We start from the raw sequence: 12,388 nt of genomic DNA, 5'->3' as shown, positions 1-12,388 counted from the left end.
GAGGGATTGGCACAGGCTGCTGGGTAGGGGGCTAACTCCTTGTCTTGAGGCTTTTCTCTCTTCCTTGCAGGTGGGAATCTTAGGGGAGGTCTCAGGGGAGGATCTCAGCAGAATATTCATCAGTTTTCCAGGTGTGATTTTTCAGGGTTGTGGTCTCTGCTGATTGGTCAGTGCCAGGGCAGTCAGTAATTGCAGCTGGTTCTGGCAGCACCCACCTGATTTTTCTGCTTTTCTGGGCCTGGGGCTGAACTACAAGGGAGGCCTAGATGTTATCCCCAGAAGGTGACACTCTGCACCTGGCTGTAAACCGCTCAGCCATTGTGTTCAGCTGTCTGTCTGTTTTCCTATTCCATTTGCCAAGGAATTTTCCTAGCTTCTTACCATCCTGCCTCAGATTCAACAAACATCTATCTAACACCTACTGTGTGCCAGGCCCTATTCTAGGTGCGTGGCAGGTAGCAATGAACAAGACAGAACAGAAATCCCTGTCTAGTGAAGCTTACATTTCTAAGGAATGATGAATCAGTTGTTTAGTTCTTTGAACATTTCAGGGTCTTCGCACTTGGTGTTCCCTCTGCCTGGAATGCTCTTCCTCCAAATATTGGTAGGGTGCACTCCTCTTCATGTCTCAGGTCTCAGCTCAAATGTTACCTCCTCAGAGAAGACTTCCCTGACATATAACTGAATTAGCAATTCAATCCTTCTCTTACTCTCCATCCCTTTCATCCTACCTTATTATTCCTCATAGCTTTTACACCACCTGATGTAACATTATATATTTACATATTTAATATTATATTACCCCGGCCAGTGTGGCTCAGTTGATTGGGCATCGTCGTGCAAACCAAAAGGTCTTGGGTTTGATTCCCTGTCAGGACACTTGCCTGGGTTGCAGGTTTGGTCTCCATTTGGGTGGCGCACAAGAGGCAATTGATCAAAGTTTCTCTCTCATATAGATGTTTCTCTCCCTCTTTCACCTTCCCATCCCCTCTCTCCAGAATCAATAAAAGAAAAACGATTTAAATATATTTATATTTAGTACAGTTACTTCAGTAAGTAAATGTATATAGATATAGCATGTTTATATATCAGCATATGCACATATATTATAACATATAGTTTATATATACACTATACAAAATGCATAAATATATACTATTATGTTTTCTTATATTTATATATAATAGCATATTTATGTTTATTATATTTGATTAATAGCATATAATTTATATACTAGTAAATATTATATATCATTATATTTCTGTATAATCATACATATTAAATACCATATATGTTTATATACCATATATATATATATTTGAGGACAGGTTATCCTCAAATAACATCCTTTTTTTTCCTCTTTCTTTTTTTAATTTTTAGAGAAAGGAGAAGGGAGGGAAAAAGAGAGGGAGAGAAACATCAATGTAAAATAGAAACATCCATTGGTTGTGTCTTATATGTGTCCTGACTGGGGGCTGAACTCACAACCCAGGCATGTGCCCTGACCAGGAATCGAACCGGCGACCTTTCACTTTGTGGCACCACAACCAACCAACTGAGCCACACCAGTAAAGGCTCAAATAGCATCATTTTGTTCAAAGTTGTTTATTATACCATTGATGAGGAAAAAATCAATTCTCAGCCAGGGCCATTGTGTGAAGTTCACATGTTCTCCCCACATCTGCATGGGTTTTCTCCAGGGACTCCAATGTCCTCCCATATTCCAAACATATGAACATTTGGTGAATTAGCATGTCTACATTGTCCCAATCTGAATGAGTGTGGGTGTGTATGTCAGTGCCTCCTGTCATGGAAGGGCATCCTGTCCAAGGTTGGGTCCCACCTTCTATCCTGAGCTGTTGGGATAGGCTCAGCCACCTGTGACCCTAAACTGGAATAAGCAGGTTAGAAAAGAATTATCTTACTTGTTTTTATTAATCTTTCTTAAATGTATGCATAGTTCACACTTATTTCAATGTTTAATATTAGAAATGTTTTGGGTCTTCATTTAGAAATTCAGTAATGTTTTTGTGACCAGCAATATGCTGTAGGAACTTGATTCTTGTTTATATCAGTTAGCCTATGGTAAAATTGACTTCCTTCGTTATATGTCATTGTGCTTAAAGCCCCAGTTTCCAAAAATACATCTATGATGTTAAGTGAGATAGTGTATATCCTCCCTTGTCTGGTCCCTCATCTGTAAACTGGAGATAATTACAGTAACTACCTCATATGGTTGTTGTAAGGATTAAAATGAGTTCAAGGAAAGGATTCAGCAGTCTGCTGGAGCCTACCTGTACAGGTGTGCAGACTGCTTGTTCAATTATCAGGAATTTTGTAAACTGGTGGTTAAACACAGCTATTACTAAAAATAAAATGACATAAACTTACAATTAAATAAATTAGATTTTTAAAAGATGATACTCAAAACTCATCACTTCCTTATTTGATTGCATTTCACTATTTTCTATGCTCTTGAGGTCATTTACCCCTATTTTAACTGTACAGTAGAAATAGGACACAATGGAGCAATACTGCTTCTAAATTCTGTGTTTCATGACTACATATTGGTAACTTGAAATCTAACAAGATGATAGTGTGTAAACCGTGGACATTGCCAAATGTTTGAAATCAGACATTCAAACATTTCCCCTCCCCCATTCCCCTCAAAGAGCTGGTTGTTAACCATTTACCAGCACACCATTGAGAGCACTTAGAATAGTGCCCCGCACACGGTAAACTCTATAATAAATGTTTCCATTATTATCTTTGCTTTTTCACTGGGTGGGAATACATAGGGGTTTTTTGTGGGTTGGAGTTAAAAATGTTTGAAGAACATGGAACTACACAAAGCCAGTTGGTAGTCACGCCCCGGACCTTTAAGTTTTTTAAAAAAATTTTTATTTATTTACTTTTAGAGAGAAGGGAAAGGAGAAAGAGAGGGAGAGAAACATCAGTGTGTGAGAGACACATTGATCCTTTGCCTCTTACACGCCTCCATCCAGGGACCTGGCCCACAACCAAGGCATGTGCCCTGACTAGGAATCAAACCAACAATCTTTCAGTTCTTAGGCCAGTGCTGAATCCACTGAGCCATACTAGCCTGGGACAGACCTTTAACTTTTTTAGTGAAAGGTTTTAAGCCAACTCTGTCCATTGTTCTTGTACATCTAATTTAACACACCTTTGAAATATCAGAGCTAATACCCTTCAAAAGGGATATTAACCCTCAAGAGAGCACATAATCTTAACTATCCTGTACCAATCCCTGCCCTGCTTTCTCCAATCTTCCATATACATTTTCTCCTTAATATCAAATGCATAAAAGAAACTGCAAAACTATTATCCTCAGGAGCATTTGAGATCCTCCTCCCCAGCATGTTGTCAGTTTGACTCAAACTCATAAAATCTTCTACCGGTCTGGATGTTTCTTATGTGAACACATATTTATTCCTCCAAATAACTCTGAAATCTGTAGTACTTATTATCCCCGTTTCACAGATGAGGAAACTGAAGTTCTAAAATGGTACAGTTCAGGCAGCAATATCACTTTGAGTAAGTGAAATTCAAAACTGCAGCCTAGTGCAGAATGCACTTTAATCCACATGCCTTCCTCTCACGTTCAAGACTCCAGCGGTAATTTCACTTCGCTGCACGCCTAAAATGAATGGGTGCTGTCGTTCTCATAGCATTTTGGGAAATGTAGTCTATAAGCTCAACGAACCTCGCTGTACAATCAGGGAGGAGCGGGGAAGTACCTATAAACAACCGTAGCCTCGGAACAAAAAAGCAGAGCCTGTTTTCGCACCTCGCGAAGTTTCAATTACGCATGCGTGAGCCCAGCATCTTTGGTTCTGCACGTTGCATGCTGGGAAGCGCAGTTCTCCAGCCCAGCGAGGTCGACCCTAGGGGACTGGACTCACGCTCTCGTTCCGATCGGGTGCAGACCTCGGGCAACCCTTGGTGTTCACGATAGGCTTGCCACACTGCAGTAGCCCTTAGGCGTGCGCGATAAGGCATTCGGATCAGCTCAGAACAGAAACTGAAGCCCTAAGATTTCTCAACGCTTTGCGCTCTTTACACGGCTCGGGCTGCTGGCGGACCGGCCTCCTGTGTTCCGCTTCTCCCCAATCCGAAAGCAAAGGTAGGCCCCAGTGCTCGGAGGACGCGGGTCCAAGTCAAGACAGTGGAGGCACGACTGCACTGTCCCGCCAGCGAGGGAAGGAGGAAAGAGCTACGTACTCTGGGCGGCTGACACCAGGGAGGCTGCAGACCCAAGGTTTGTGTGTAGAACGGGACCACTATTGCGGGGTGGGCTGAGGGGGGAGGCTGGGGGTGGCGGGGGTCCAGATATCAGTGGAGCCGCATTGAGAGGGCTCTGAAGGCTCCAATAGAGACATGATCTTTGAAATAAGGTCGAGGAGGGAGCGAGGGTTTGGCCAGAGGGCTGTTAATGGAAGGGGAGTCCGCGTGAGTGTACGGAGGTCTGCTAGGGCTTCATAGAGGAATCAATAGGGGCTAATGGTCAACATGATCATGGGGACTAGTGGGGGTGTGTTCACTGATTAATGAGGGGGGTGGTAGAGTGGGCAACTAAAAATTAATGGGAGGCAGATGGGGATGTGATCCCTGAGGGATTGATGGAAGTATGATTTCAATAGGTTAATGAAGAGTGGTGGGCATAGTAATGGAAAGGATAATGACGAGGTTCTGGAGGGAATAATAGAGGCCAGTGGGGCTCATGATCAAGGAACTAATGGAAACAGTGATCAAAGAAGTGAGAGACACATAGACACGTGTCAAAGACACGTAGTCAAAGGCTTTTAATGGGTGATCATGGCACGGTCATGGAGGAATTAATGCTAACGGTGAGCAAAGAAAGGATAATAGTAAGGTGTTGGGGTGTGATCATCAAGTGATTGTTCGGGGTCCAGGTGGGCAGTCAGGGGAGAATGGGAAACTGATCACTCAGGATTAACCTGGGTGTGTGATAATGAAGGAATGTCAGGGCACTAATGGTGTGATCTATGAAGGATTAATTGGAGGGCTGAGTTCATGGGGGGCTGTTAAATCATTGTAATTGAGAGTTTAATGGGAAGCTAATAGGCCATCATCCTTCAGGCATTAATGGGGGTTGATAACGTTGTAGTAATAAAGGAATTACTGGGGACCTAATCATTGCAGGGATTAATGGGGAATGGGGTAGGGAGAGAGAGATTAAGGGGGTGGGGAGTACAATGAGGTAGTATTGAGATAATGAGGATGAAAGCAAGGGATTAATGGGGGAGCTGATAGGGATATAAGAATCTAGGGGCGATGCGGACAGCTGGGGAAACAGTGAGATGTTAATGGGAATAAGATGGGCAGAGAAGGGTTGATAGAGTCACAGGGTCTAATATACAGAGTGTGGGTGACAGCAGTGGAGTTTGACAGAGTCAGTAATGCGTCAAGTGTTGCGTTGGGGGATCTGTGGGGTGAGTAATGAGCTCTGTGGGGATTCTGGTGGGGTGAGCGGTGGAGCCTGAGAGTTCAGTGCTGGGGTTCTTCAGGCTATGTGAGTTGGGTCAGTGACTGGGCTCCAGTCTTCCGATCTGCTGAGTGAGCTCTCATGTGGGTCAGGTGAGCCCAGCTTGGTTTGTGTGTTTTTGGCTGCCCTGCAGAGGTAGGTGGTGGCGCACTCGCCCAGTTACTGATACAGGGTGGCATCAGCTTACTGTTGGCAGGTCCCTGGGCAAACAGTGTGTGAGATGGGACGGACATCGAAGGACAAGCGGGATGTCTACTACCGCCTGGCCAAGGAGAATGGCTGGCGTGCCCGCAGTGCCTTCAAGCTGCTACAACTCAATGAGGAATTCCAACTCTTCCAAGGTCCCTACCTGGCTGGCAAGTCCCTGGGGGATGGGCAGGCACAGGGAACAGACAAGTGAGCTAGGTCTGCAAAGCAACCTGCAGTGGGTGGGCTGACTTGGGGGGAACTATGGGGTGGGGGGACAGGCAGGAAGATGTGCAGATACTCAAGAGGAGTTGGGCCCCTGGGCAGCAAATAGATGTGGGTGCTCCCCCGGGGAGAGCAATGACTTTTGCGGGGTTCCCAGGTTGGAGAGGTGAGTGCAACTGACACTACACCTTCCTGTGTGTGCTCAGGCGTGACACGGGCAGTTGACCTGTGTGCAGCCCCAGGCAGTTGGAGCCAAGTGCTGAGCCAGAAGATCGGGTGAGTGTGGAGTCCCAGATGGGGGCCCCTGGGAGGGCAGACTAGGTGGAGGGCAGGCCAGGAGTAAAAACTGGGCTGACATGGGCCATGTTGTCCACAGGAGCCAGGGGTCCGGCCATGTGGTGGCTGTGGACCTTCAGGCTATGGCTCCACTACCAGGTGTGTTACAGATCCAGGGCGACATCACCCAGGTAAGAGCATGGCTGGGGATGTTGAGGCATTTCCTGGGCAAAGATCCCCCAACCTGGGGGCCACAGACAGTGCAAGAGACAGAGAAACAGACTGAGAAAGACAGAGACAGAGTGACCGAGAGAACCTGAGAGTATAAAAGAGAGGCAGAGAAACAGAGCCAGCAGGATGTCATCCCAGAGAGATGGCAACAAATTATGGGACTGGGTCCCCACAGATGGAGTGTGGTCTTAGGCAAATCCTGAGTATTTGAGTGACCCAAGGCCTGCAGCAGGGCCATGGGCAGGTGGGGTTAGAAGGCCAGAGCATGGTGGAACCCTGGAGCCACTCATCCACCCTCTCTTCCATAGCTGTCCACTGCCAAGGAGATCATCCGGCACTTTGAGGGCTGCCCTGCGGACCTAGTGGTGTGCGACGGGGCTCCCGATGGTAAACACGGGTTGGGAGGCCAGGTGGGGGACCCTGTGCATGCCCTTTCTGTATCTCCTGTTTTGTTGGCAGCTTCTTTCCCACTTCGACTCCCTACCTCTCCTCCTCTGTCAGCCGTTTCCCACATCTGGCAACTTCTCCTTGCCCTGCTGCCTGCTCTCTGCCTCTGTCTTCTCCCTCCTCACTCTCTACCACTTCGATTTTGTCTGCTGCCCACCTTCCCTCTTCTCATATCTCCTCTCTATGCTCTCTGCATCTCTGAAGTCCCTCTCACTGCCCATTCATTTTAGTCAGTCAGTCATCCATTCAACACATGTTTACTGAGCACCTATCATGTGTCAGGCACTGTCGTACATGTTGGGAAAACATTTGTGAATAAAATTCCACTAATCTCTGCCCTCATAGAGCTGGTGTTCTAGTGGGAGCAGACGGGAAAGAAGCATATTGAGCTCTGTAGCCTATCAAAAGGTGATAACTACCATGGGGAAATCAATGAAAAGGGGGGAAGGAAGGAGTCCTGTTGGAATGTTAAATAAAGTGGATGCGGAAGGCCTCACGGATGTCAGCACAAAGACCTAGGTGAGAGAGTAAGCCAGAGGAATGCCTGGAGGAAGAACAATCCAGGCAAAGGGACAAGCCTGTGCAAAGGCCTCAAGGTGGGAGAGTGCTTGACATGTGTGAACACAAGCGTGGAGATCAATATGGTAAGATCAGAGTGGGGGGAGAGTGATAGGAGGTAAGGTCAGTGAGGCCACAGGGCACAGATCCTTGTGTGGACCCTTACGGGGCACAGTGAGGACTTGGGCTTTTTCACTGAGATGAGAACTCAAGAGAAAACCGTGAGAAGGTTATGAGTAGTCGAGGGCCATCCCTGTCCCTGGGTTGTGACAGGATCCCTCTGGCTGCTCTGAGCAGTGTGAGAGGCAAGGGTGGAAGCCAGGGGCCTGGGCAAGAGGAGGCCACTGCAGTAGACCAGCTGAGTGATGACTGTAGTGATGAGTAGGGTCAGTTCAGCAGGTCTTTTGAAAGTAGAGCCAAGAGGATTTGCTAATGGTTTGAATGTGGATGTGAGGAGAGAATAGAACTTGTCAAAGGTAACTAAGGTTTTTGGCCTGAACAACTGGAAGGATCAGATGAGATGAGAAAGATGGTAGGAAGAGCACGTTTGAGCAGGAAGCTCAGGAGTTTGGTTTTGGACAGGTCAGGTCTGAGATGTCAAGTCAGATCTGAGTCTGGAGTTAGGAGTCTGGACTGGGTAGAAATGATTATAAAGAGACTGGCAGATAAGGTTGTTTTGAGCATTAAAATGAGCTCCTAGGAGTTAGGAGTTCAGAATATGCATCTAGTGGACAGATATTAATTCACATGCAGAACCTTAGCAGTAAGCGAGCCTGGGAAATGTTTTTAGCCTTCTAACCTCTCTGGGACAAGAAGATAGCTAGAACTGGATGGCTCCCCTAATGCCGTTCCTCTTGCCGCAGTAACTGGCCTCCATGATGTTGATGAGTATATGCAGGCCCAGCTCCTCCTGGCCGTGAGTAACCTTGGCTGCCCCTGCCTCAATTTATCGCCCTCCAGCTACCTCTGCCTCAGCCTTAGCTATCTGTCCTGCCCACAGGCTTTGAACATTGCTACACATGTCTTGAAGCCAGGGGGCTGCTTCGTAGCCAAGGTAAGCCTTTGGAAACCTGGTGGGGGACAGAGACAGGTCCCTGAGGGTCGTGCTCATGCCTTTTAACTCTGCCTCCCCACGCTGCAGATCTTCCGAGGCCGGGATGTGACGCTGATCTACAGCCAGCTGCGTGTGTTCTTCTCCAGTGTGCTCTGTGCCAAGCCTAGGAGCAGCCGGAACTCTAGTATTGGTCAGTGGGGAGTAGGGGTCAGGCAGGCAGTGCGAATCTCAGGGACCTGTCCAGCCCCTGGGTCGAGGTGACAGTCTGCCCTCACTCCACCTTTCACCCACAGAGGCCTTCGCTGTCTGTCAGGGTTATGACCCCCCTGAGGGCTTTCTGCCGGACCTGACCAAACCCCTACTGGACCATTCATACGGTGAGAGCCAGAGCCCTGGGCCCTGTCCCTGGGGAAACCATGCCCCTTGTGGGATTTATGTCTCAGGAGGGCTCTCAGCCCTACCGCCTGGTAGAGACTGTTCCTTGTGGGAATTCTGTCCGTAGAGGTTCCTCTGCCTTACCCTCTGGTGGAAATTCACCCCGCCCTGCTCCATATGGATATTATATCCCAGGAGGATCTTCAGCCCAGTCCCCTCGTGGTAACTACACTTGGACCTGGTAAAATTCTGTCCCAGGAGGGTCCTGAGTTCTGCACCAAGCAGAGACACCCACCTAAGGAGATTATAACCTAGGAAGATTCAGTCATGCCCCCAGGTGAAAACCTTACTCATGTGGGAATTTTTCCCCATGAGATTCTTTCACCTGGCTCTTAGTGGGAAAAGGTATAGTGCCTGCTCATTCAGCAAGCGGGATTGAGACAAGGTCTAGGCCATATAGAAAGGCCGGTAGACAGACATAAAAGTGCAGTGTGATGCCCTGGCCAGGTGGCTCAGTCAGTTGGAGTGTCATCCCCGTACAGCAAAAGGTTATGGGTTCAATCCTCAGTCAGGGCTCATACCTAGGTTGTGGGTTCAATCCCTGGTCCAGTCACATATAGAAGGCAACTGATCAATGTTTCTCTTTTATTCTCTCTCTAAAATCAATAAACATATCCTCTGGTGAGGATTTTTTAAAATATTTTTTAAGTGTGGTGCGAAAAAAGTGGGGGGTGGGGGCAGTGTTTTAGAAGAGGTGATTTGAACCGAGTGTAGAATTTCTGGTGGAGGAGCATGAGAGTAGCTGGTGGATGTGTGGGGAGGCCTTGGTACCCATGCTTCAGCCTGCGTTATGCCTGGTCCCAGGGCATCCCAGCCCTGTCCTGTCTTATTTCTCCCTGCTTGTCAGATCCAGATTTCAACCAACTAAATGGTCCCTCCCGCATCATTGTGCCATTTGTGACCTGTGGGGACCTGAGCTCCTATGATTCAGACCGCAGTTACCCACTGGATGTGAGTGCCTAGCCAACAGCAGGCAGATTGTGGTGGGGGCTACCCTAGGTTCCCAGGTCCTTACCATCTCCCTACCATGTGTCCCTGCAGCTGGAGGACGGCTCAGAGTACAGATACACTCCACCCACGCAGCCCCCCATCTCGCCACCATACCAGGAGGCATGCACATTGAAGAAGAAGGGGCGGCTGGCCAAGGAGATCCGCCCTCAGGACTGCCCTATCAGCACAATGGACACACTGCCCAAGCCCCTGGCTGCCCCACAGTGCCACACCCTGCTGGCCTCTGAGGTCTGGAAACATGTGGCCCAGGGCCTACAATGCCCTTTCTGTGCGCCCACAGTGACCCCTCCCAGTACTCCTCTTTCTGCCCCCAAATGACATGGTTTTGGGGGTCAAAATTCTCTTCCCTGCCTCCCAATAGCTATAAAAATCAATGGGTAAAACCAAGAATAATGAATGGGAATAGCTTAGCCAAGTACCTGAGTCCCTTTTCTTTTTCTTGAGTAGGTGGAAGACAATGAAATGAATTGTTCACCTTAACACATTAAGGTAAATCTGCCTTTTTATCAAAGAGTTTGAATAAGAAGAGTTGAAGAGTTTGAATTTGAGGAAAAGATTAGTAAAATTTTCACCTTTGACATTTTTACATCAACTGATAAGATTTCAGTCAGTAAACCTTTTACTAAGCATGTGACATTGTATGTCAGTGTGCTGGGCGTTGTTCTAGGTTTAGAGGTAGAGTGGGGAAAACAGACAAATACTTTCCAAGAGTGGGAAAGAGGTAATAAACAATAACACAGTCTGAATGTAGGTGTTGCCCCCAACACACACACACGTATGTACTCACACCTAGAGCTTGCACTTCACTGTATTTACATGTTATACATAATATGTAAAGTAATATTGGACATGAAAAAATTGTAAATAAAGCAGGGTAAAAAGAATCAGATTCTGGGGGTGGCAGCATACACATTTTAAAGGGGTTGTCATGGAAGGCCTCACTGAGGTAATGTTTGAGCAGAGACTAGAAGGGGATGAGGGAGGGAACTCATGTATTTACATCGGGGAGAGCATTCTAGGGAGAAGAAATAGCAAATGCGAAGGCCCTGAGGTGGAACTGGGCCTGGTGTGTGAGGGAGCAGTGGGTAAACTCCCAGTTTACCTATAGCAGAGTGGGCCAACCCGGCAGTGCTGGAGGGCTTCTCATCCTCAGGACCTCGTGTTAGAGGACATCGCTTTCTGACAGTGGCTTATCAATGAGTACTAGGGTGTTCCTGGCTGGCACTATTTCTAGTGCCCCCAGACTAGAAACAGCCCAAAGATCCATCAACTATAGAATGGATCATTAAATTGTGGTATATTCATGATGGAGAATTATTAGCAATGAGAATGAACATCCTACAATTATATGAAATAATACCCTATATTATTACTCATTAAATGGAACATATATATGTTTTATGTGGTTTTTTCTGTATGTCACTGTTTACAGTAAAAGTAGGGAAAAAAACCACAAAAATACTAGTGGCCAAGTGAACAATGATTAAGTAGCAAAAAGTGGGAAAATACATTTTTGTTTAAAACTTTTTCTTTGACCTTTTAATAGCTGGTAGTGTGAGACAACACAGAAGCTCTTTGCTGTCAGGAGAGCCAGAACTTGCGCTGATGAATTTGTTTTTCCAATATGATCTCATTGATGGGTCCAGCACACAAGCTCCAACCGGGAACCTGCAACAAGCACCACGGACACCGCCAGAAAGGGAAACATCAAGGACTGTTCATTTCCACTGGAGAAGGGGTTCTTGCATGAGATCTTGCTTCTTCTCTAAATCTTCCAAGGGCTGTCCTATGTCCAGAATTTACCCAAAAGTCTGGGGTTCTTAACCTGGAGAGAAGTCAGAGGTGTCCATGAACTTGGTGGAGGAAAAAATTACATCTTTATTTTCACTAATACCACTGAAATTTAGCTTTATTCCCAAATACAAATTCTAGCAGTAAATCATGATTGTAAAACCAGTGCCTGTGACTTTTCCGCCAATATAAATCAGTTCATTTTTATGGTAGGGTCGTTGCAGGCATCTTGAAATATCATTCACATTTGTCACTACTTGAAATCATGGAAGATCTTATAATTTGATGTACTAATAAAAAAATTCATATATCACTGCATCCCAATGTTGTTTCGTTTTACTACAGGTGGTCATATTTTTTCCATTTCATTAAAATATAATTTATATAATATATGAGTGTAAAGTACACAGCATATTGATCTGATGTGTGTATATTATGAAGTGATCACCATAATAAGTTTAGTGAACTTAGTTATACATCAGTTCACGTAATTATACATGTTTTCGTCTGGTGGGAATTTTTAAAATCTACTCTCTTGGCAACTTTAAAATACACAATACAGTATTATTAACTATAGTCACCATGCTATATATTACTTCCCCATGACTTACTTATAACTGGAAGTTTGTCCCTTTTGACCATTCACC

The 12,388-nt window shown here is 46.2% G+C and overlaps 1 protein-coding gene across 5 annotated transcripts; it reads left to right on the top strand.

The window, feature by feature from the left end:
• The first annotated feature begins 3,831 nt into the window (after positions 1-3,831).
• On the top strand, positions 3,832-12,053 carry FTSJ1 (FtsJ RNA 2'-O-methyltransferase 1). Of its 5 annotated transcripts, none has more exons than XM_045187607.3 (13): positions 3,844-4,279; positions 5,710-5,883; positions 6,145-6,214; positions 6,315-6,405; positions 6,754-6,832; positions 8,314-8,366; positions 8,451-8,504; positions 8,592-8,694; positions 8,798-8,881; positions 9,793-9,890; positions 9,981-10,178; positions 10,398-10,439; positions 11,497-12,053. In XM_045187607.3, the coding sequence occupies exons 2-12, from the start codon at positions 5,748-5,750 to the stop codon at positions 10,428-10,430; spliced, it is 999 nt and encodes a 332-aa protein (XP_045043542.1). In that variant the 5' UTR covers positions 3,844-4,279; positions 5,710-5,747; the 3' UTR covers positions 10,431-10,439; positions 11,497-12,053. The 5 variants fall into 5 exon arrangements, with proteins under 5 accessions (XP_045043543.1, XP_045043542.1, XP_045043541.1 ...); XM_045187606.3 differs by having other exon boundaries at positions 3,846-4,279; positions 9,787-9,890; XM_024580008.4 differs by having other exon boundaries at positions 3,847-4,279; positions 5,710-5,868.
• Positions 12,054-12,388: the final 335 nt, after the last annotated feature.

This window comes from Desmodus rotundus, chromosome X (genome assembly GCF_022682495.2).
Source record: "Desmodus rotundus isolate HL8 chromosome X, HLdesRot8A.1, whole genome shotgun sequence".
Classification (NCBI taxonomy): domain Eukaryota; kingdom Metazoa; phylum Chordata; class Mammalia; order Chiroptera; family Phyllostomidae; genus Desmodus; species Desmodus rotundus.
This window is presented reverse-complemented; position numbering and strand designations above follow the sequence as displayed.